The sequence below is a fragment of the Pomacea canaliculata genome, linkage group LG4, assembly GCF_003073045.1.
Source record: "Pomacea canaliculata isolate SZHN2017 linkage group LG4, ASM307304v1, whole genome shotgun sequence".
Lineage (NCBI taxonomy): Eukaryota > Metazoa > Mollusca > Gastropoda > Architaenioglossa > Ampullariidae > Pomacea > Pomacea canaliculata.
Window position 1 is genome coordinate 1,791,714 of NC_037593.1, and position 25,437 is coordinate 1,817,150.

Genomic DNA, 25,437 nt, shown 5'->3' on the forward strand with positions numbered 1-25,437 from the left:
CGTCTGTCCACTCTGACAGCAAACGCCACAGACGATGTCGGGGAAGGTGAAGGCGAGGACCTCGGCGAATGCAGCGGACGCTGCCACGCAGTCATTGAATGAAAGAATTTTGAAGGAATGTCATTTGCTGTACATCGATCCAGAAAATGGTATACAATTTGTAACTTTGTTTCAGTTTTCTTTTATCTCTTTTTAAATCTCAAGTCGTTGGGAACGACTGTGTATGCGCAGACGATGATGACTCGGCAGACGGCTGACTCCGCGATATTATACTTCGAAGGAAGCGGTCTCGCACCGGTCTGGTGCGCATTTGGAGGACCATTGAAATTACTGTAACTGTAGGATAACTGTACGCGCTTAAAGGCAGCATCATGTTTGTAAACCTAAAGCTTTTGACGTGTAAAACTTAGATTTTGTATGTAGGGACCGGCTACCTAACTCGGCTAGCAGAGTGCAAGACCTGGGAGAGGTTACCGGCCTGTGTGATCAAAGGTCATACCATGTCGATGAGTCATGAAGGGTGGTCTTCATTTTCAGCATTTAACAGATTTTTAAGAAGAATACCTACCTGCCAATAGCTCTTGTTTCTTTTACATGAATTTCTCGTTTGGGGGCGATGTCCCACAGTACAGCAAGATTTTCCGGCAAGGTTGTGTGCACAGCGGTCATTCATTGCATTCCGCGATCCACCGTCGGAGACAGGGAAAGAAAAAAGAAAATGAAGTGAAGAAAAACGTTTATTTTCTAGAATACTAGTCTCAAACTTGCTTGGCCACATGTTGCGCAGGAAACATTGATTTTTATGACTTGTAAGAAACTGACTTTGAGATAATGTATGTAAGGGCAAAGCATTAGCAGCAAAAATCAATGCGAGTAGGTTAGACAGTCTGGCTTCAGTATTAGTGTGCATACATTGCTTCAGGTTTTCAGCACTGTTCTTAAAGGATATGCTAGAATGTCTTTATTTCCAACTGTGCTTAGGCTGTTGGATTTGTTTTTTTCTTTCTTTGATGGGTGCACTTGAGTTTGCTAGGAAATTATGAAAGCTTAGCATTTTACAGTACCCATACAGAAAGTTACTGCTGATGCAAGACATTTAAATCAACATGTATTTATCTTGCCTGATTATGTTACTTATTATGTATTTATGTATTTATTGATGTTAATGAAGTTTAATATTTCTTTCAGTTTAGAGTGCAAGTTCTTGTAGCCTATGTTTTGAGGGGGGAGGGGGAGGATCCAGCTGTCCTTGTTTTGACAGGAATTGAGGACTTTTTCCGTTACTTGCATTTAATATAATTTATTTTATAAACAATAAAAACATGATAAGGACCTTCATAAACTCTTGTTTGAGTTTGCACTGTCATCATTACTGATGGAAAAAGGAACTTGTCAGATTTAGTAATTAGCATCTATTAGATGAACACCCTGGCAAAAAATACAAACATAGCAAGATGTAAGTATTGGTGAGATTAGAATGGTACTATAAATATATGTATGACTAGAAAAAAGTGTCTTTTGTGTGAGCTGAAGTTTCAGTTCCTTTTCATGATAAATTATTTTTAGTGTGGCTTTGTAAAACCAGTACTTGGTGATCTGCCTGTGAAAACAGGCAACCGTTTTCCAGCGAGAACTGTTTAAAGGGGGCATTTATGTTGATGTTGTCTGTTGTATTGACAACTGGGCATGTTTAATAATATGGAAAATTGTATAAGCTAGGCAAAAATGTCTGTTAATGGGTTATAAATTCTTTAGATGAAGATCTTGGAAAATTCCTATCTTATTTATCTCGATATAAAAAGGCATACAAATGTTTGCGCATCTTGGAGTCTTTAAATGGTGTTATGTTAATGTTGCTTAATGCAAAATTTAAAGGTTATTGTTTTCTCTTGATATAATTTAAAGAGTATTGTTTGTGTCAGAGGTAATGGGCATCCAGCAACCTTTTTCCCAAATGTGTTTTTTTTCAGGCTTGGTGAAAATTGCAGAAAGTTTGGGGCTGACCTTGTTAGCACCTCGTAAGAAGATCACAGTTCTTCTCATTGGCAATCACTCTGCTGGTAAAAGTTCTTTCATCAACTGGTAAGTTGTTACATTGTCTCCAACACTGCAGGCTTGTGGGATTTGAAAAAATAGCCAAGTAAATCTGCTGAAGTCATACTGTTAATATTAATTTATGGCATTTTTACAGTTTTATAAATTAAAAATCTAGATGATGGAATTAGTGATGATCATCAAGTAATAATGTGTATTGATGTTTGTCTGTTATATACTGCATTTGTATATTGTTGGATTTGTACATGCATGCCACTCTGCTAAAGTTTCTTGGTGAACATATACCCCCTGTAACAAATAATGGCTGGCCATTTGCACTATCTGCAGTCCCCATATATTGGTATGTCAGGATAGGTATCATTGCTTTTGAGACCTACTTACTGTTGAATTCTCAACAAAAATAACCCGCGCAGTAATGTACAAGTTATTAATATTATAACCTTACTTAATGTTGTAAGAATGCATCACTGGTCTCATAAAATAGCATCTGATGTTGATTTATATGCACATATTCATTTTTAGAAATGGAATTGTAATTGGCTTTTGACTCCGTATTTGAATAATAAAAACTGCAAAACTAAATCTTATACCAACTTGTAACATTAAGTGACAACCAGCAAGAGCAATCTGATAAAAACTTTGGCAGTAATTATTTGACCTGGAACAAGTCATCAGCTACACTTTGCTATATTTTAAAAATGGCAAATATACTCGGAAACCACTGGCATCTCTTGCATCAGTGCATAGTCGCTTACCTCTATTAGCTGAAGATTTCACGAGTCGCTGAATTTTTTAAAAAGTCACCATGATGTAACCATATCACATAACAGTGTGATACCCATCAATATGCATAAAGAATATTCATTGATTTTGGACAGGAGAGGTGGGGCAGTTGGATAGATTTTTTTTTTTTTGGCTTAAGTATATTAGTCATTTATTAGCTTAGCCATAGGATCACATGCCAGTACTGTAAGAACTGCTCCAAAAGTGCAAAATCCATCACTTAGACTATTGAGACATTTTCTCCATTGTCTCTCCAAATCTGTAGCTAAATCAAATGTGCACCATGTGAGTTCATTAAAAAAAAGTTCTGTTGTACATGTGTAGAATGTCAGCTTTGTACTATATTCAAGTGTATGCCTTTAAAGTTCTTATGCATGTCTCATGTAATCAGCATCATTGGGCTTGAAGGTGAGTGACTTTACAGTTCAACAAGGACTGGTTGCATGCTGGCAACGACTGTGCTGTGGAGTCATTGCATATTCAGCAACAATAAGCCTTTATATACTAACTGTAAGCAGGTATATTAACAGCTGATGCAACGATGAATTAGTGGGTTGGAGGACATTCTTAATTCTTCATAAGGTTTAAGATGCACAAACACACTAAATGAGGTAAAAATCGATCTGAACTTCTGAATTTTTTTTTTTTTATACTGAATATAATACAAAAGTAAAAAAAGTTGAATGCACAAAAAGGGAGGAGAAATCGATTTTATGGTGAAATGTGGGGTTGGGCTGCTCAACCGCATCATATATATATGATTTATATAGCACCTTTCTCCACCATTCAGGTGAACTAAAAGTGCTTTACTCAAAGAAAACCACATGCACAGGATAAATGCTAACAGCATACAGTTATCAATTCTGGAATTGAAGTAGAAGGAACTGTCCCAAGACGGAGGAGTAAGCTAGCATATGTTATATGCTTCACTGATCTTATCTAGCAGCATCTGTAATAGGCATGTCTATATAGGGTGCTCATCCTTTGGCAAGCTCGCAAGCCAAGATGTCGACACTGTAAATGTTAGATTTAGTATTGTATCTAGCCAGATTCTTTTGTTCAAGAATTTCCTGACTAAACCACTGGATGCAATCAACAGCATGTTGGGGGTAGTCATAGGCTGTTCACAGACACTGACCCCTACGATTGTGTAGATTATTTAAAGTGAGAAGAAAGAAGTTTTTGCATCTTAATTTATATAACGTCTAAAAAATTTGAGGATTACATGTGACAAAAATTGTGAAATCTTTTTGTAATTTTTAAGATACAAAAATTTTGAGATGCACTTGCTTACAAATAGCATTATGCATTACTATTTTTATATTGAGGACATTGCACTTGTAAAACTTAAAGGATTTAAATCAGAGTTTCAATGGAAAAAGCATTATTTTGAGTGTTTAGATAACGTTCTTTTGGATATTATTGTAGTAGTGAGCACATATTGCTTGCCTTTTCAGCATAAACACTTGATTTTCTTACTTGAGCATGCATGCAAGATAGACAAAGGGAGTAACATTGAGGCAAAAATATTGGCACTACCCCAGATGAGCTTTATGGAGAATATTGTCAAACTTAATTCTGGCAAACCCTAGTTTTCTCACCCTTAGTAATACAATGACATTGTTCAGACTGACTGGCCTAGGAGATGAAGATTAAAATATTGAGAAAACTAGCATAGAACTTCACAACCATGCAGATAGTGCTGAAATTTGTCATTTTGAAATACTGGAAGTTAAAGGGCTTTCTTAACTGGACACACATTGTGGCAGATTAGGTAGGGTTTTATTGGTACTTAGGTAACATTTTGCCAAATGTAGTTGCATCTTTTACACTAAAGATTTCAGTGGAGCTTCATTTCACATGAAGTGGTAGATATTGCTCAAATGCATCCGCAGATTTGTATTTTGTAGCATCTTGAAATACTTCACATATAAACTGCATTTAACTAAAAGAAAAGTAATGAAATCTGTTACCTAAAATGTGTATAGATTCCTATGAAATGTGATTTGCATGATACAATAATAGTTGACCATTTCCTCCCCACTCCTCTCCTTCCCCCGACCACAAATCATAGTACAATTTGTAACATAGGTTGGGACACTGAGGGTGTCTACTGGGCTTTTTTAGCTTGGAGAACCTTGGCTTGTCTGTTGGTGGTCAGCCACAGTGTCAACAGGACAAACATAAAACCAGGGGTCAGGATACCCAGCATATCTGGAAGACGCTAAGCAGCAGATGTTTTTCTGGATTGGTTATTCCATCCTTATGAGCTTTTCTCCAAATGGCCCCCTTCCTCCCGTTTTGTATTGTGGGTAATGATCTTACTGCGTTATCAGACAAGCTGCAAACCATGCTATAGTATTTAAAAAAAAAAACCCAGATCTCGTCGTCCTGTCGTCAGTCTCAATGAATGTTTTGTCATGGGTCGGTCACATTAAAACTCCTCCCTTGTGGCTGTGACAGGGAAACTTTTCTAAGCAATGAACTAACCTGTTGAGTTTGCTGAATGATCCTACAGCACAGCGTCAGATTCCAAAGAGAGCACAAAGCTAAACCAAATCTGATTAACACCAGACCTGTTGTAAGAACAGCTTGCACTTCGTCTTATTAATAAAATGGTCTGAAATGTTAACACATGCATATAGGGCCCACAATGCACACGAGTTTGGCTGCTTAAAAGGACGCAGTAGTGGAAAGCAGTCAAACGTGTGCAGTCAGCGTCAAGATGTGAGAGGTGGAGGTAGTAAGGTCCGCGATCGTTGTTTGCGTAGATGAACGCAAGTCGCAAAGAGGTTTTTTTTTTAAACCTTTCCAACTGGGGATTTTTTTAAAAGAGGAAAAGAAAAGCACATGTAAGCGCGAGGCGGCTGGTGTGGCGCTAAGTAGTCATGATGTGGAAACGGCGAGGGTAGAAAGAGGCCGGTGATTGTAGGAGGGGTGGGGGGGGATAGAGTGTTGTTGGCGGAAAAGAACGAGTGCCGCATTGCAGTGGGGGATGTGCGCCAAACCTGCCATTCCAGGCATACCAAGCTTGCGCCGGACAGCAGGCCGACATGACTCCTCTCTCTTCACCACACCCTTGTCTTTTGATAGTCACAGGTGGACAAAAGCAGCAGCAACTACTTTGCCCGCGTAGTGAAAGCACTATGTAGTTGTAGCTCCTTCTCTCCCCCCCCCCCCGCCTACTTTTTTTTTTTGTCCGATTGTGCTTATGTTGTTGGGATGTTTCCTACAAGACTATGTACAATATGTGTCGCTTTCTTCAGCAATATTGTCCGGAAGCTCGACATCAGAACCTATTAAAGCCAGGCTCTATCGGTAATTCCGAAGAGTAACCAGTCCTTTCCCCACCCTCTTTCTGCAGCATCCGTTATATTCGTGCTATTGACAGGATGTACTGCAAAACGCTATTGCACATGCCACCCGATGATGACCAAGCAACACGCAGATAATGCTTATTGCTGTACATTCAGACGCACTGATACCGCGTGACAGCTGCCTTTACTTTCAGTCCCATTATTTCTGCTTCAGTGGTGTGACTTTAGGAAGAGAGCGGAGGTGATGGTGGAATAGTGCAGCCTTCAGTGTCAAAGACCGACACATCACATCCCCAACAGTATTTAAGAACAAAACCATCTGGAAGCTGTATGTGGAGGAAACAGTAGTTAAGACTAGTAGTCCTAAAGGATTCGGTGGGTGAGGTGGACAGTGAACCTATTAGTGTTGTACGCCCTTAGCGTGCTCCTGGCACAAAAGTGCAGCAACGGACTTTCTGCAGCCACGTGCCTGCCGACCACCTACTTCGTCTGCCTCCTTAGATTGCCGAGAAAGCTAGTGACGTTATCCCTGTTATGTCGACCACACACATACAGCTTCTCCTTCATTGATCTTTGGCAGCTCCATTGCTTTGCTAAGGGTTTATGGGTCTGGCGTGGGACGAGAGCCGAGTTCTAGTTCGGTGATCAGCGCTGTCGCCGCGTGGAGCTGAACTGAAACACATGGCATGCCGGGAGATAACTCTGCCGTCCCTTCGCACATCTACGCTTGCGGGCCTTTATTCGTAGCGGTATATGCCGGCGAGACCTACGACTCCTTGTACTTCGTAAATGTATAATTTCCCAACATTCAGGGTTACTTATGGAAACGGTGTCTTGAATGGGGAGGTTGCTGGTGCTAGATCACCAGGCGACGCGTTTGCTAAAGGGGAAGGGGGTCGTGACGTGTTTCTTGTAATTGACCGTTATTGCTAAACCGTTAACAACCATTCCTTGCGTTAAAAATTCGGCGAACTGTTTTCACTAAAATATAGTACACCTGACCTTACGTTAACGAAGTGCTTTCGGTTCCTGACAAGCGAACCTTTGACAATTCCGGGTCGTTTGTTGTGTGACGGTTAATTCGTCCTCTCCGCTTGTATTTCATGGCATCGGCAATTTACCTGTTGGTAAAATTGCCCTTACTTGGTTAGAGAAACAGCAAACAGGTTGACCAGGCAAACTCCTGATTCATGAGCCACCGAGGATGTGGTTACCTAACCAACCGGTATAGCGGGAATTCCCGAAACAGAGCACACGCGTTTTGAGATCAGGGCGAGGCGTGAAACGAGAAACATTAAGTCATTAAAGTAAAGACTATATAAAATATGCATTATTCATTCTGACCAAGTGGTGGTTTTAGATGAAAAAATTTTGATTTTTTTTTTTTTTTATGAAACAAATGAGCAGCAATGAAGTCCAAAGGGCACAATGTCGATAAAGTTCGATTTCATTTTTTACGCCATTTGCGACTCTATGATTCTGAATTAAATGAAAACAGTGTTTGCTTAACTGTTTTATAATATTGTATCATGTTTTATTTATTAGCTCAAGTAAAATTCAGTGTTTGCTTCAGTTGCGCTAAACCAATCACGATCTGTCATATTTTCTCAAGGAAGGGGGCATCTTGATAACTTAGCGACTAATAACACTATATGGATAGGTCTGCTGCAAGTCTCTGAATACCGAGTTTGAATTATCTCTGGTTAGCCGATCTACTATGTTCGGGTAGGGGGAAAAAACTGGGTAAGCATGCTTAATGAATGAGCCCTCGCCACCTTCAGCCCATTGTCGTGTATTTTTACCACTGTGCCGCCATGGCCGCATGCAAGCTCTAGCAGGACTGCAGCGGCGGCTGCGTGACAGTGGCCTGACGTGGTGGGCGGGCGGCAAGAGCTGGAGCCAGGCAAGCGGGCGCGCGTCTCTGTCGGCAACGCTGCAGCCGCAACAGGTCTCCCTAACCCAGACATCGGTCCTCTTCAGCCTACGGATGCACGGTGCTCTTCTGATTGATTTTGTGTTGCCTCTTTTAAGTTCGTGGACTTTGGCAGCCACTAGCCACCCAGTCTACGACACCAGCCTGTTACCTTCCCCACTCCACCCGTCCCGCCTCCGGCCCCACCACGTGTGTGCGCGTGCCGGCCTTGCGCCACATGCAGACAAGAAGACGGTGCTGTGATCAGCAGGATGGCCTGTATCGTGCTGTCTTGTCCTGCTTGCTATCCTTGCCCCTCCTCCTACTCCTCCCCCTTCCCCACTTCCACAAACTCCGCATGGCAAAACTTGGGATGGGGGGGGGGGGTAGTTCACGGAAAACATTATGGCAGACGGAAGTAGGGAAGGGAAGGTGGCATGCGTTTGGCAAGGATGGGGCGTGTTTGCAGGATGGTGCCCGCCACCGAGGATGTTACCCTGTCTGAACCTCCAGACAGATAAAACATTAGCCTGACGAGGGTCTTGCCACAGGCTAGTGCCAAAATTTACCAGAATTTTAATCTGGCAGACGGCAGGCTCGGCGAGGAGGGGGTGTGGGGGAGGATAGTTTGGCTTGTATTCTCTGCTTGCTGGAGTGACGAAGCTTGGGACCAATCGCTCGTCGAGTTGCTCCTACTGCTGGGCCACTCAGAATCAGCGGTACACTCAGGACACTCGCAGTCCGTTGGTTAAATTTGTGTTGAAGTGTCTGTCTGACGTTGACATTATCCTCTGCTGTCACGTGTTAGATTAACCACTACCACGCTCTTGCCCGTGGTGTGCTGGTTGGTCAGCGAGTTCGTGTTTTGACATATCTCCAGTTACTCAGGACTGACCAGGTTAGAAAATGTCATGCTTTTGTCTTGAATGATGGGCCAATGTGTGAGCTTACGCTCATTCTCTCACAGCGTGGTGAAGCGTTGACGGGCAAGGTGTGCTGGACACGACCATGACATCGATGAAACGTGGCTAATCCTGCTACCGGCGTGCTTCTTCACCACAAATACTGCGCAGACAGCTTCCTGCTAACCCCGGCTAAACCTCAAGCAATGGCCCCCTGCCAGACAGGCTTTCAGACAAATCTGGCCACGATTCTGTCTGACGTTTGTACGCATCTGTTTTAGCTTGCAGGGTCTCGGAAACCGAGAACTTGGTGAAAGGCTGTGCAGCTCAGTCTGAAAAATCTTCCTGGAGACGGCATCACACGCCATGTGCAGTGGAAAGAAGTGACCACTTGTAAACAATAACGTTCATAATGACCGAACTTTGCTGGGGCACGTACCAAGTGTAATGTAATATCAGCAGTCAAATAGCTTCATAGGAACTACATGAAGTGCCCCATTCCCTTCCACCACCTTTCCCCATAAAGAGCTGAGTGAGGCACATTTTGGCGCTGTCAAGGAGGCCCCAGGGTCGACTAGCGGTCACCTCATGCGACAGCAGTAAGGTCAAGCACCGATTGCTTTGTATCTGTGAACATAGCTACGTGCAGGTGTCCAGTGGACGCCCTCGCTGAGGTAATAATGTGTCAACATCTCTGGCTCTACGTCAGGCTATTTCCAAACAAAACGTGTTTTAATCCCTTGACGTTAGTCTTCGTCGTCTCGCTTCTGCGAGCGACTGGCCTCAGTGAGAACCTTGCGGTGGGTCATCGGGTTATAACCCTGTCTAACCAGTTCCGTGTAGGTGTGGGGTCATTCAACCACCCGGACCTGTTACGACTGGCCCTGGACACGTCCCCCAGTAGCAGACAGTGAGGAAGGAGACAGCAGAGCGGTTGCAGCTCATCGTCGGGTCTGTACATTGCTCTTTACCGCTGTGAAAGGCGATCGTAAAATCCCCCAGTTTATCAGTTTGTTGGGGTCGTTATAATAGATAACAAGCCCCCGCTTGATCGCGCTATGCCTCCAGCGCTGAAACGTGAATGAACTAACGGCTAGATAGTCGAGAACTTGTCGGGCGCGGCTACGTGTCCGCAGTCAAGCACGACGCATACTGTACGACGGTTTGGTAGCCGCTTGCAGCGCCGTGCTAGGGAGGGTGTGCTGTCTGCATGGGCAAAGATTTCTGTGAGTTCCGTTAGTCGGACCGCACAGTCTGGCCAGACTTCATAACGCTCCAGCTTGCTAGCAGGTACTTGGCAAGCTGCTAATCTCCCTACTCCTATATTCCTCGTCCCTGCCTCATAGCCGTCAGAGCATGGTAGCTAGCGTGCTTTCTTGCCATCACCTGTTCATCCAGTGCACCATGACTCAGCAAATTCTTGGCTGCGCATCTTTGCTCGGCAAACCCCCACCACAACTACCACCTCCCCGGCCCAAGCCGTGCCCTGGCTCCACAATGATGCGATCGGCAAGGCTGGGTCTCGTGTGAGGCGCGTGGTACTGCAGCACTGTTACAGCGCTGCTACCAGTCGATGCCGCCCTCGCCAGTTCGCTTCGTCAGCACTTTCTTCATTGTAGTCTCACAGGCCGCGATCGTTCGGGAGCCGTATGTGCCGCAGGCAGTCTGTCGATAGCGCCGCGTGCCTGCCGGGGTCGCGTGGAGTCGCCTCATTGGCCCTGCTACGCACACCCACCTCAACTGCACGGGGCTCACCTGGCGGGCGTGCAGGTCTTGCATGGTTGAGGAGGGAGGGAGGGGGCAAAGTCAACGCTCGCGTAGAAACTAGAATACGTGGTCAGAGAGCGGACAACCGTGGCAGTGCTTAGTGACCGGTGCTACGTCACAAATATGCGCCTACCCTGTGTGCTGTGTCGGCTTGATCTTCACATAGTGCCTTTGTGTACCCTGTACGTGTACCCCATTAGACATTTATTCGTTCATTCCTTGAGGTGCAGAAGTATGCCAGGTGCCGGGAGTTTGAGGTGGTCGGTAGTTACGGTTGTCAGTCAAATCATCGGCGAGGTGAGGAAGCCGTCCAGGACTGTACAAAACGATCCAGCTGCTGACAGTGTGCATCATTGTATTTGTCAGATTTTTAGTGCTCTCGCGCAGAGGTTTCATACGCGGCTGCAGCACACTAGGGTGATTGGAGAACGGAGGCTTAGAGATGGTGATTCCAAATCTTTTTCGCTAAAATGAATGTGATGCATGGGCACTATCGTTTTCGCTCACGTTGTCCACTACCATAAAACCCTCTGACATTTTGTAGTAGCATTTCCGACCTTACTATAATTGACGACAATGCATCGCAATACATCAAAATTTGTTGCTACACGTTTTGGAATACGGTGCTAAAGAAAAGACTCGTGACAAAAATCGCTTGTCCTCCTTGCTGTGTTGCACCGCAGCTAACTTCGTAGTTAATCAAGAGGGCCCACATGGCCTTCTGCTAATACCTCGCTAATCCATTCTCTTGCTTCATCTTTCACGCGCACATCCATACGCGAGTACACAACTTTGTTTTAAAAAATCAATTGGACGTGGCAAAACAGTACTTTGGTCTGAATGTGAAAGAAATTTTTCTGAAGGAGATACAGAGACCTGAAAGATGAGAGGTGGAGGGGATTCATCATTAGCTTGCTATTGGCAGTATTCCTGGGACGATCGGTGTGTGTGCGCGCTGGACAGGACCATGCGTCTCAAACCTGGCCGGTATGCGCCGTGTGAATCGATGTCGCTTCCTGTGTGCTGCAAGCTTTCGCCGGCCGCCTCGTGCACGCCGTGCAGCGCTGCAGACACGTGTGGATCGAGCAGCCTTGTACCTCGCCAACGTTTCTGCTCAATCTTCGAACGCTCCCCACCCCAAATCCATCGAGTTTTGCCGGTGGTAGATGTTGGATCTGCTAGGGGAGCTAGCATAATGAGAGGAAGGGAGGAAGATTGTAATGGCCGCCGTGATGCGCAGACGGAGTCCAGAAACACCCGTGTGACTGAAGGCCTTCGATTTTGGTGCAAAACCCCGCGTCTTCTGGTCACCCCGTCCCGACAGCAAGAGGCACGTGAGGCGTTTCTATCGCCGCCTGCTTGGTCACTCGACCGCAGGCAGACGCCGCTCAAGCCGGAGGCGGGAGGAGGGAAGGAAGACCGGCTGGCCTTGAACATCCTACGGACAGAGTGACCCAAACTTTGTCCACTACGGCGGCTCAAGTGCGTGCCGATCATAGCAAGGAGGATATGCAGGCTGAGAGGGAGGGAGGCTGGCTGATGCGAGTTGCGCCGCTACTTGTGCGTGCTGGTATTGTAGCAGGCAGCGCGTGGCCGCGGCCAAATGAGATGCGGGAGTGAGCCGCAGACGGAGCAGAAACGTGTAAAGGAAAGTCTAGGAAGGTGCCCTTTAAAAAAAAATTATGCGTCTGTCTGCCCACACTGGCCTCGCCTGCTTTGTAATTTCCCCTGTCCTCTCGTGCCCCTGGGGCGGGCACGCGGGCGGTGGGCCATACCAGGCCTGGACTAGTGCGACCAGTCTTGGTGGATGGTCAGTCGTGTCTCGGTCTTGCAGCCAGCCCGCATGCACAGCCTGGGTTGTCCGGTACTGCCACAAGCACGTTGTTTCCCCTGACCGCTAGCTTTGTTGCTGAGCACTGGTGGCGAGGAGAGGCAGCGAGAGCATTGCACGGAGCTGGCACGTCTGTGGAATGTCTTGATTACCTTGCAGGCGGCCAGGCCAGAATACACGCTATAGCTCGCGCCATCTGATGCCAGAAAGGAAATGGGCGGCAGGTAGAAAGGTTTGTGAACAGGCTGCCAGTTCATGACGGCATTCTTTTTTTTTTTTTGCTTGGAGTGTATGGTGGCGACAGCGCCGGGAACATGCTAGACAGCGGCTCCGTCTTGTCTGTCTTCACCTTTTCGTAGAAAGGCCAGCTTTTGAGGTATGAGAACAAAGCACTTTTCATTTGGGCTTCTTTTATTAATATTTGTCGCATTGCCGTGGGGGGAGGAGGGGAGCTGGATTTTACTGCTTGGCGCTTGTAGACATGTCTCGGTCGCTGGCCGGCCCGATGATTACGATGTAAAGGAGAGGGTTTGATTGTGGGGGACACACAAGAGGCGAGGCGGAGGGCAATGCATATTTGTCGTGACCTTCGCACGCGGACTTGCTTACCGGCATGCGCTAGGCTCACCCCGACAACACATGCGGCCTGGTATGTGACCCCGACTGTCAGCTGCCAGTGGCACAGTCGCCCCGCACGTCGCCTGGGCGCTTGTTGCTACAGTCATCTGTATCCGCTTTGCTTGTGCTGGCGTCTGGTGCTCGCCGTTCGTCGCTCCTCGTATCTTTGATCCACCAGCCCCGTCTCCCCAGCTTTGCCAAGCCCCCGAAACTTGTCGTGTTCGCTAGACAGTATTGATCTCTCGCTTCTCCCGCTTGATAATGTGCTGAAATGTGTTGCGCAGAACGAGCCCCGTGTCGCCGCGCCCTCGACAAAATTCTCATGGCCTGTCTGAACCGGCGGCTTGTAGTTAGGTACACGGTACGTACTGCACTTTGGCTGAATCACGGACTGCGCTGTGCCAGCAACCTAACTTTGCACTGGCTAATCAAGGGCGAGCGACGCGCACATCCTGTAGAGTGAGAGGTGTGTAGACTTGGCCTGTCTCCTCCCGCTTCGTCAGTCCTCGACGAAAAGAGCAGTATAGTTGCCACTCCCTTTACTCTCCTGAGAGCTCAGCGTGTTAGTCGTGTGGTAGGACATGCGTGCTTGCGTGAGAGTGAGAAAGGGAAATGCGAATCGCCAAAACCGTCAAACGCTGACCCAATGTCCGCGAGACGACAGCTCCGAATCGACACGGGGTAAGAACGTGGCATTGTCTTCACTTCGACACCAGCATTTTCGCATTTCGTAATGTTCCAGCCAGATACTGTACAACTGGTGCTCTGTAGAAACGGCAGATTCTAGTCAGCCTGTTTGGGACATGGCCTCCACCGTTTGCCAGACGGTGCAGACTTGGGAGGCTGCCACTGCGGTAGAATAAATTATGAGATTGTGAGGGTGAGGAGAGCTGTACACTGCATCAACAAGTCACTTTAGTCCGTCTCGGGGAGGGAGACGGCCCGGGGAGGGTCGATATCAACAAGAGGGGCGACACACGGCCAGTGACGAGACGTCGATAATGATATCCAGCGCCAGAAGGATGATGCTGATGATGATGGTGCGGGACTGACGTCTCAAGTCACGCGACACCCGGAGTCACGTGTGTAGTGCGCTGTATCAGCTGCTGGACACGATTTTGACCCTAATTATTTAGTAGGCTAGTTGTCACACACCACTGACTTTGTCAGATGCTTACCGTTGTTCGGTGTGCATAGTCAGCACTGAAGTGTGGCAGGTCCTCGTGTAACATGTTCTTTGTCAGTTGCTAATTTTTTTGCCATTGGATGCTCTCTTGTGAAGTAAAGCCTTAGAAAAGTATTCTGAACATGTGGTTGTTTTCTTTGTTTTCAGGTATGTCGAGGAGCACGTGCAGAGGACAGGGGTTGCCATCGAGACGCAGGGTTTCACCTTTGTCACCAGCGGTCGCAAGCGCGAGTCTCTCACGGTAGGTGGCTGGACAACGGCAGCAAGTTATTCTTCGTTTGAATAAATAACCGCTCATTTCTTAACACCGCCAGCCTCAAAACTTTGCGCCGTTCGAGCAGTCTGTGTAATTATTATGGGTGCATAAAACCTATCTGTTTCATTCGCAATACCTTTCCAACATTGTCGCTACATGCACTCGTAATAGAGAAAGATGAGGGCAGTCAAACCGAGTAGTCATGCGAACTGCAAGCGGGCGCATAATAGCGTAAATGTGAAGTCGAATAGATGAGGGTGTGCTCTCTGACGAGCAGCACCCAGGTATAGACGCAAGTGGGTGAAAAAATTTCCGGTTTGACATGCCTATCCCCGTGAAACTTGGCTAGGGTGAAGGTGAGTGATGAGTAATTGGTTGTAGATAGCGATGTCTAGCACTAGTTTACTAAGGATCACTGGGTGAATGTGAAATTGTTGGTGTTTCAGGGTAATGGCTAGGTTGCACATCATCATAAAGGAAGATAACGCATTTAAATATCAGAAATACGAACTCGTATGTTTACAGGGCAATGCAACATTACACCTTTACCCTCACTTCGAACCGCTGCGCCAGATTGAAGGTAGGTCTGCCCCATGTTTTCTGTGTAAAATATACGTTTACAGTATCTTGTTTTCCCTGTCTTATAAATGTCAACTTTTTATTATTTATGGTGTTTATTGTCTCTTAGCGGCTTCTGAATCACATTTTTTGTTCCCTTTTAAACTCTTTCTTTCTCTTAAATGGTTTTTGTTGCAGATAAACCACTTCAACTCATTTCGTTTTTAGCAAATAGACGAATTTGAAATGTTTTGCATGTTATAAGTGAACGAGTTCATCTGCGAAGTATACTCGCACGTAGTTGTCATCCAAACTCGGAGAAGTCTTAGAAAAAAAAGTCTGTTGTACGTGATTCTCGGTATTATTCTTCAACATGTGATTCTAAACCGCGCATTGTTACATGTAATGAAGCAGGCTGGTTGGCATGCACTTAGCCAAGAGTTTATGGAGGGAAACAATGCTTGGAGAGGATTGTATGTCCAAGCCATTCTGCGTGTCGCAGAACGTGTCGCGGAAACTGCGATAAACAGTAGCATTGCTAAGCGACTCGGCACAAAAACAGTTAAAGAAATGAGAAAGTCTTCTTTTTCTACTAGACGCACTGTAATGTGTGAAGAAGGTGACTTTGCCATAAAATATCACAGTTACAGCTGTTTTTAAGATGATTTGGACGTGCGTTGTGAGGATGGGCGAATGAGTGTCTTGACGGGCAAGATAATCCCGAGCAGATACCACACACGTGGGTGAATTGAGAATGGCGTTGATAAAATTGGTAAAAGACTTGGCCTTAAAACTTTGTCTGCGCATCGTTAGACATCACTGGACCTACGCCAGACAGCTTTAGACGAAAGATTTTTTTCCCCGGCCCTCCTCTAGACCATTTTTGAGGGCGTCGAGCATTGTCTTTTCTGGGTCGGTAGATGATACGATGGCAGCGTGGCGGACTCGGTATATGAGAGAGGTAGACGGCTTGCTGGCTGGAGGCGGCTTTTCAACAGGCTGCCTTGCGTTCTTAATACAAGCTGCCTGATGAAGAGCTGTCCTGTGGCGAGTAATGTTCATCCCATTGCTGTCTTGTCGACTGACGGTTTTGAGTCTCCAGATTTAGAGGGTACAGTTGTCTTCATTGCAGCTGGGCGATGGTCGAGTTGCATTGTGAAGTGTCCCCATGTAGTTAGTTCCATGTTTTCTCTCGAGTTACGCAGTTCGCCTTTCATCGTTTGCTCTTGACAAATAGTAACAAGCATATATAATATTTACAGTTTAAAATAGGATGCGTTCTAGACATACTGGGTGGGAATAGTGTTTGATGTTTGCAATGGATGTACAAGAGGTTTGTGTATTGTACATATGCTGCGTCTTACGTTCCCCGAGTTTTGCGCACGGTATCTTCGTGGAAATGGTTTTCTCAAGCTTGTTGCGCCGACTCACGGGACAAGGGTGTGTGAATATGAGTTTGTTGGCGGTAAACAGGGAAACGAAAAAAGAGACATCTACGACATGCCAACCTGCTACGTTATCTGCGGTTTCTAGTCGGTAACAGCAATAGTGTATACTGTATAGAGAAGACGCGTGTTGCCCGCTACTACTTTTTTCTCCATCTCCCCTTTTTTTTTTCTCTCTCTCTTCTCGTTTTTGTCGTCAACTCATGAGTAGTGAGTACCGACATGTCGCGAATATTAGAAGTTCAATACTGTGTGAAGCGCGAGTAGCATTGTCGCCAAGTTTCGCAAGGAAAGCAGTTGACAGAAATATAAATAAAGTCTTTATCCCAAAGAAGTTTGACGAAAGGAATTGAAGTTGAATGCGTCTTTTATGCCCCTCCCAAAACTGATGGAGAGCGTCTTAGTTTTGGCCTCCACCCGATGTACAGCAGTGACTCGTTTTTTGACCCCTAAGATGATAGAGCAGTTATATAGTCCACGTTGATGATGAAATGTATGGAATAGGCCGCTGTCTTGTAGAGATTATATCGAGTTACGCAGTTGTCAGATTTGCCGGTCATCGTTTGCTCTTGACAAAGTGTATCAAGTGGAGATGGCGGGTGATGTAGTTGTTTCATAACCAGCCTATAAAATATGTTTGTAATCTCCGCTGCTTCCTAGTATGTCGGTAATGCGAGTTCGCAACTTGGCTTGCTTCTTAATGACAATAACAGACTTGTATATTTACGCTTCAGTCTTGCCTTCACTTGATCTATCAAAAAAAAAAAGTATTGATTTATAACGAGTTTGATTTTAGCTAAAGTTTTGAAGGTACCGTAGGTGTCATTCTAAAGAAGTCGGCTGCTGTTTTCAGCCCTCTACCACATATACAGATAGGGCAACTTTAGTCCCTTCCATTTCAAAGAGGTGGATTGGGTGCAGTATTTGTAACGAAGGCTGACGGTTTATTTCCTTTCGGTTTGTTTTTGTATTTCTTGTGTTTTGTTTTCGTCGTTCTAATAAAACCACGCAGTTTTTCGACACCAAAGCTGGAGTTTTCGTCTAGTTCCACGTCACATTTTTTATTATTTCTTGTGAACGATGAATTATTGTTCCCGACTGGTATTATAAGCCACAATAGCTATTCGTACCTAAATCCGGGGGCACGCCGGTTTAGTACCCTTTTGACTCAACGACTCACTCGACCCAGTTGTTGGCGTGGGGTACCCACGGAGTAAAGCAACGATATGGGCACCGCCCTCACAGAAATTCTGGATCTGGGGAAAATACGCTGATGCCTCACTTTCCGACGTTCGAAAAAGGTTAGAATTTACTGCCCGATCCCTTATTTTAGAAAGAATTTAAAATTAACTTTGAGCATATATATGTCAACGAGAGATCTGTTGAATTCAAAGAGAACGGTGGGCATCACGGTCTCAGCTTTGTGTCACATAGCCATTCTGAACTTAAACTGGTAACTGCATTCCACTTTCAAGTGGGGGAGGACTGGGAATGTCTGTTAGCTTGCACGTGCGCAGAAAGTTGAGATCATAACACTGAGATAATAAAAATTTTTTGGAGACGGATCCTCTCAAACTCATGTCTAGGACTCTAGGTGGTCAGTACTTTGTCAGTTCGTTCTGTTGTGACAGCTTTGCTTCCAGAGCACTTAATATGCAATCCAAACTCTTCTAAAATTCGCCAGCCTTTATTTCCAAGTTTTTGTGTAAGTTGACTATTTATCGGCAGAATTGTTCTACAGTAGCTTTGTTTAACGCTTCGAAATGACAAAAACATTTTAACGTAAAGACGACTTCGTTCTGGTTCGATCTTAGCTACACTAAATAAAGTAAGATCGCGGAAGGACATCTACACTTCAGTACCAGAACTAATAACATGAGTACGATAACGCAGACTTATATCCAGACCACGACAGCATAACGACATAGTCACAGCAAGTTTTTGGAAAACAAAATTATAAAAATTTATCGAGACCTTTTGATGATCGCATCAAAGTAGTCAGCAGATTGGTGTGATTTCGGTGAAGTTAAAATGCGAGCTTACACTTTTAGCAGGATACAGATATAGTACATGTATTTCACACTGACTTTTATTTTGTGCTAGTGACTGTTCATCTTCTGCTGTCAAGGTCTGCACAGTGTGAAAAAGCACGAAAGTCGGTGTCAAGTTAGTCACTTGTACTTATCTCTCGAGATGTGTGAGAGGCAGGCTTGTTAATCTTACAGATTAGTTGCAGTCATTACGGGAATTACGGCTGAAGCAAAAAAAAAATATAAAAAAAATAAGACACACACACCACACCTTATTTTTAAGCTTTTTTTCCTTGCCTTTTTTCTATCATATAGTTTTCAAATCAACTGACTTTTGTTGCCCTATTAGAAATGTTGCTGCAGGCACTAACCCTTGGAACTGCGACTTGTACTTTTCTCAATGGTTTTAAGGGGGAGTGGGTTGTCGTGAGCCAAGATGTTCTCAGCGTTAGTATCTTGATATAGAGTCCCAGCATGCCACTGCCTCTTGGCGCTTGACATTATAATGTACTATTCATTGTTACAAATCTATGATGCAGACATACAGTTAAAATGATAGTCTGCTTCAAATGTTCTGTACAAAATGAGTGGAAAAATCGGTATTTGTGGTGGTGTTAATTGATAACTCTGTTGATCTTACATTCTCTGTGATTATACTCTGTTTCGGAAACACCCAAAATCTGAATCACTATCAACATACACCTAACCAGACTGTACCAACGAACGTGTGCCCTGACAACAGAAGCTAACTTTTGTAAAGTAGCAGTTGAATCGTCTAGTAATGTGTGTTTGACAGCTTAATAAATGCTCTTTACGTTTTCTTCCATTTGGTATTGCATTATGTAACTGACTTCAGTAGTAAGTGTTGTATTTCTTTAGTAGTTTTCTGTTAGCCACACGTGTGGTCGATTGCAAAGTTTTATCCGAGACATTTATCTCTGGTCATGATACGCTCTGGGAATGACAGTAATGATGATAAGAGCACTTGTACAGCGCATTTGTTCAAAATGTAACGAACTCGGCGTGCTTCACAAAAGGCTTTAGAGTTACGATTGTCTTGTGGAGTGATAGTACTACGGTTTCCTAGAGGGTTTTTTTTTTTTTTTTTCTATGGTTCAGGATGTCGGATGTAAATTGTTAAGATGTATACTTCATAAAAGCAATGATGTATCAGGTAATGTCATAAATGTCCGTGTACCTTCAGCGCGCTGTTCTCTCCAACCCCGATGAAAGGAAAGCTTTCATATCAAGTTCATTTTGTAGTCCTCACACATAATGGAGACAGGATAAAGCAGTTCTGACTCATTCACGGATTCACACACAAGTCACACAGATATACGAAGGACAAAAGGAAATCAGCGGATCACCTGTCGGAAAACTGCCACAGAGAAGGTGAGGGAGCAGCACATCCAGTGGTAGACACAACACCCCAAATTAAACATTTACTAACAAAGTACCCTTACATAGCGCATAGTCTGAGCACGCCGCGGCTCTTCGCGCTGAAAACACGCGAGACACGTGTCTACCGCCAGGCGAAGATTTCCTGCGCCGACTCTGCCATCAGTCAAGGCGGAGCGCCTGTCGGTTAATGAAGCTACAAAGTAGAATGAGAAGGTTAATACAGCTTAATGCTTTGATAAGAGCAGTCGCCAACTGCTATCAACAGACTGTCGTCCACAATCAGTTTTTTTTTTTTTTTTACGATCATGCAGCTGAAAAGGGCGGCCTATCAGACTCCAGCTTCCGTTTCCGTGAGTGACAGAAAACTTGTGTAACATCACACATCTCTCACTGCATACAGTTATTTTGTTTGTTTCATACCTTCATATTGATGGGGTGGACAAAGTTTTCTTTTTGCGGGCCGGTCTCAAAATTCTAAGATGTGCCGCGAGAAAGATACACAGCAAACTTAGTGATGATAGAATGGACAACAAATGATAAGGTAATGGCCTTACTTACGATCTATTGTGCGACGTAAAGCTGTTTAAATTCACTCAAAATAAAACTTTTAAAGCCTGCCTTTCCATTAAAGGCAGCCGCGCCCGATGCTCTTTAGCGACTCGATCAGACATGTCAGCCGTGTTATATGTTATCTTTGTACTTTGTGTTAGAATGTTACGGACAGTCGATTTCTAACGCTATTGTTCTTGCTAAACTAAATGTCGGCCAGATTAACCTAGGCTGAGTAAACAAAAATTTCTTTAATGAAAACAAGTGGACTTCACATGTTGGTAAAAAGACCGGCCCAAAGACGTCCGCGGGTCGTAGTTTGCCCAATCCTGCTCTAGATGGTACCGAGTGTTTGTTGGAGTCTGGGTTACAGGATACAGTACATCTGTAATCTGATCAAGAAAGTATAGAGTTGGGAAAATCCACATAAGGAAGAAAAAATCGTCTTACAACACATTACAGTACACATGAAAGTGGAAAGTTAACTGTGTTACGAAGAAAACGTTTCCACAGCAAAGGTAGAGCAAAATTGAATTTTTTAAAATTCTTGTGCAGTGGCTCATACCGTAGAACTGATCTGATTGTGCGCTTATCAGAACATTAAAGAGTTCTGTAAGAAGACTTGAGTTTTAATAGGATGGTCCTTGGTCCTGTAGATGCGGGGCGGCGCTATGGTTAAGCAATTTGTCTCTAGTCCCGTGGGAATTGTGTTGTACATGTTCACATCTCGCCTCGGGTATGCTGTTCTTTCTCTGCATGATAAAAGCTGACGGGCTGATACCGTCGCTGAAAGTACATTAACAGTTGTTTACTACTCGATGGTTTTATACATTTTGTCACTTAATTCACAAGAACACTGAAAAAGATGATAGATCGAGGGACTTAGTCTTTTCAACAAAACAAATCATCCTGTAATCATTGACAATGCCTCAGTCTAACCTCTACTCGTCGGGTAATGAGTTGTTAAGAATTAGATTGTTTTCTTTGGGCCATTTTTTAAACCGGTAACATGCAGTCGGACGCCGGTCCACGAAGCGTTTTGTGACAGTTGTGGTGGATGTGACTCATCCGGTTGTTGTGAGATTCTGTCGTCACTAGCGACCACAGCGAGATTGTGAGCCTATTTCCCTCCGCTCTTCCTTTGGACAGCTATCGTGCCGACAAGGAGAGCTGCCAAATGAAGGGCTGTGGTGGACGGGCACTGCATCCTCCGCCTGAGTCAGGGTTGTTCCGCAAGCTGCCGACCTTCAGTCCTCTAGTGGCTTTTTAATTCTTGCAGTCTCCAGTTGGTTTTTCTGGAGACAGCTGTTGTTTCGTTTAATTGTGCCAGTAGTGTGCTGGCGAAAAGGAACTGCTGGTTCACTTTGATGTACCTTTGCATTTAGTGGAGACAGTTGCTGTTATGATCTTCAAAGCGGCAACATTGATGTTACCCAGCTCAAGTGCAAGAGTGAATGGCATAACCGTTCAGAGGTTTACCATTTATGAGTTTACCAGTTTCATGGAATTTTGAGAACTGACAAAAGTATTGCCTGTGGTGTGCATGTCAGTTCTTAGTTTCATTTAAAGTTCAGTAAAGTGCTTTGACCGACTACCCTTTATGTCCATCTCCATTGATAACATTGCAGTTATTCAAACGAAATTACAATAATTCTGGACATTTAGTGGAAAGGTCAAAAGTATTCTAGAATAGGTGATTGTTTTGTCATGCAGGTGTGCTGGACTACTTGACAACAGAGATCGCCACATCCAAGCAAAAGAAATTTAGTTTGGTGACCTTTGTGGACACACCAGGGCTGGTGGATGGAGACATGAAGTACCCTTTTGATGTCAACAAGTCTATTCTTTGGCTTGGTAAGTCTTACATGAAAAATCAAATGCATAAAGGAACCACAAACAACTCTTCAGAAATGATAGTAAATGCATAAACCTTGGTTGGTTCAGAAATTCACAAATTCAATCTCATGAGAGGATGTGGTAGTGTTAAGTTTATCTGCATGCTGGTGTGTAGTAAGTTGCCTTGATGACCCCACTTCAAGGATAAGCTAGTGGTAAGGAGGGAGGTTCTTATCAGTAATCAAATGATTCTGTTTTACAGAAAAAAGAGAGGGAGGGAAGTGGCTTTTGGACAGTGTTGGGTAACTGGCTGCTCTTTCAAAAGGAGACATTGACGTGTATGTATTGGTTTGGAGAGGCTTGTGTGCATAGAACTTTCTACAGCCATCTGTGTTTATTATGGGGGCTGATGCTTAACTATAAAACTATACCTTACCCAGTCTAGAGTCAACAAAAGATCACTGTCAAGAGCAATGGTTTAAAGCAAACTATCCTGAACTTTTTGGCTGTTACTGGTAGATTAGCAAGTGAAATTATTGCATTCAGATTTTAGCCTTTCTGACCAGTGATCTATTAAGAAATGTAAAATCCTCCCAAAAGCATTCCCATCCACTTTAGGAATCATTTTAGTGGTTGCTTTGAGTCAAGTTGAGTGGCCAATTACGGAGGAGTTTTTTAATATAGTTTTTAAAAACTTTCTTTTGTACCCTTGCCTTATGAAATGTCCATAATTTGATGAACATAGTTTTATGTAACTAGTAATTACCACAGAGTTCTGTGCAATGTGTAACCCTCTTGCTTTCTCCCACTTGCTGTGGCATTGCTTTTATGTATATTAACAGCAAGGTCTGAAAAGTGTGTTGTGTATTCTTAATATTTGTTTCTGTCTGCCTGATGGCTTTTCCCCCCTTTGGTTGTACCTGCACCCCCTTAGGCAGTCTGGTAGTGCAACAGTTATAGCCTGTCACCAACACAGAGAGATTTGGCTGTTCTTGGTTCAGCTCTTGTCTCAGGCGTGCTGTTCTTTCTCTGCGTGTGGCATCTGTTTACAGGGCTTGACTGTCTTGCCATGATACAGTCTAAGTTGCTGGTTCAGCTTATAGTATCAGTTTCCCCTTTTTCCCACAACTTTTATCTGCACTATTCCACTATTTGTTACTGTTTTACTATCAAAGAAACTCTTCCATTTGCACCTGCACTTTAATGGACAGTTAGGTATTAATATTATGATAAATTAATATTCTGATATAATTTTCCAAAAATATTTTTATCAAACACAAAGGTTCATTGTGGTAAGAAATAGATGCCCTTTCTGTTACAAACAGTCCTGCTGTAATTGTACGTTACACAATTTTTAATAACAAAGCTTTTAACAAACTAGGATACCAACATGATTGTACGGAGAACACGTGTTTTGTGAGATACACATTAGTTAGATGGTGACACGAACATCCCTGAACTGTATCCAAGCCTAAATAACTTTAAATTGATGTAAACATTTGATTGTAATGATCATTACCAGAATTGTTTTTGCTTCATGGCATGTTTTTCCCCCGGTACATTTCAGGTGATTTAGCAGACCTGATCTTTGTCTTTTTTGACCCCATTGGCCAAGCACTGTGCAAGAGGACACTCAACCTGGTGGAGAAGCTGAATGAAAAGCATGCAGACCGCATGCGCTTTTATCTCAGCAAGGCTGATGAGGCTGGTCATGAGAGCGACAGGCAGGTAGCCATCCTTTGTTCCTAGTTGGTCACCAACTTCTGGTGAAATTCAAACATGCACTTAGTCAGTCTGCTTGTGTAAGTAGAGAGAAAGCTGAAAGACATTTAGCAGCTTAAATGATTTAGTACAGAGTAGAAGGTAAGTGAAACCACCTGTGTTTTTTTTTTTTTTTTTGCAGCGTGTCATGATGCAGATTGTTCAAGAGCTGTGCAAGAGGCCTGGCTTGAATAGGACAGGATTTGATATGCCTACCATCTATGTTCCATCCATGAATCAGAAGGTATTTTACAATATTGTTAAAATTAATGAGCAACCACACTACATCCTTTCACTTTAACATTTTGGCATCATGCAAACTGCAGTCTAATCTGTGTGTAAACATTTTATTTCACAAAGCATGTGTGCCAGATGGAAAAAAACCCTATCTTTTTCAAGCTGAATTCCATTGTGATATAAATGACAGTTGCCATATATACATATACTTTCTCTTTCAAAGAATAAAATAGACTAGGCAATACAGATCACATGTATCACTGTGTGAAATAAGCCCCCAAAAATGAGAAACCTGGAAGTCTTAAAACGAAGCAAGCAGTTCTAAAGCAATATGGAATTCAGATATGTCTTTGTTTTGTTTTGTTTTTTTGTTTTGTTTCATTTTGACAACTCTGAAGAATTTGCAGGAAAAAAAATTGTGGGTAAGACGCGTGCTAATCAAGATTTTGTGTGTAACCACTCACCTTTTTAAATATTGCACGACCTCATACATTTATGCTTTCTTCACACAGGGTAGCCGCTGTGCCAATCAGATTGAGGAAGTGTGTAAAGATATTGAAAAGACCATTAACCAGACTGTGCAAAACACTCTCAACGCACTTGAACGGGACTGCAACCAAATCTCGCAGATAGTGGAAGAGAAGCTGAGAGAAGACAGGTAGTCTACTCAGAATAAAAATACATACTATGGTCTGCTTAACTAAAGGCGTATTTACCTGGATTCATGTTTGACTTTGTCTACGGTCTTTGAGAGCAAAATAACAATTTCCATGCAACATCCTACACCAACAATGTTCTATTTCCATGTTCTTTGCTTCAGCTTCCAAGCAAAGCGTAATTTAAAGGCACGCTTGAGAGGGGTGTGCTACAGCTTACTAGGAATGCTGCTGCCTCTCCTGCTGCTAGCAACGTTCCTGATCAGCACATCCCATGCTGCACTTCACTCTCTTCTTGGAGAAGAATTGATGCTGACAATTGATCTATACCTGGTGA

The 25,437-nt window shown here is 44.0% G+C and overlaps 1 protein-coding gene across 1 annotated transcript in view; it reads left to right on the forward strand.

Annotated features, from left to right (window-relative positions):
- The window catches only part of LOC112561251 (sarcalumenin-like), a 26,131-nt gene continuing 694 nt past the window's right edge, over positions 1-25,437 (forward strand). Inside the window, exons 1-9 of the mRNA XM_025233610.1 lie at positions 1-149; positions 1,971-2,082; positions 14,519-14,612; positions 15,153-15,207; positions 22,324-22,464; positions 24,014-24,174; positions 24,350-24,451; positions 24,957-25,102; positions 25,265-25,433. Of these exons, the coding sequence (XP_025089395.1) occupies positions 35-149; positions 1,971-2,082; positions 14,519-14,612; positions 15,153-15,207; positions 22,324-22,464; positions 24,014-24,174; positions 24,350-24,451; positions 24,957-25,102; positions 25,265-25,433 (1,095 nt within the window). The 5' untranslated portion in view covers positions 1-34. The remainder of the gene's footprint in view (positions 150-1,970; positions 2,083-14,518; positions 14,613-15,152; positions 15,208-22,323; positions 22,465-24,013; positions 24,175-24,349; positions 24,452-24,956; positions 25,103-25,264; positions 25,434-25,437) is intronic.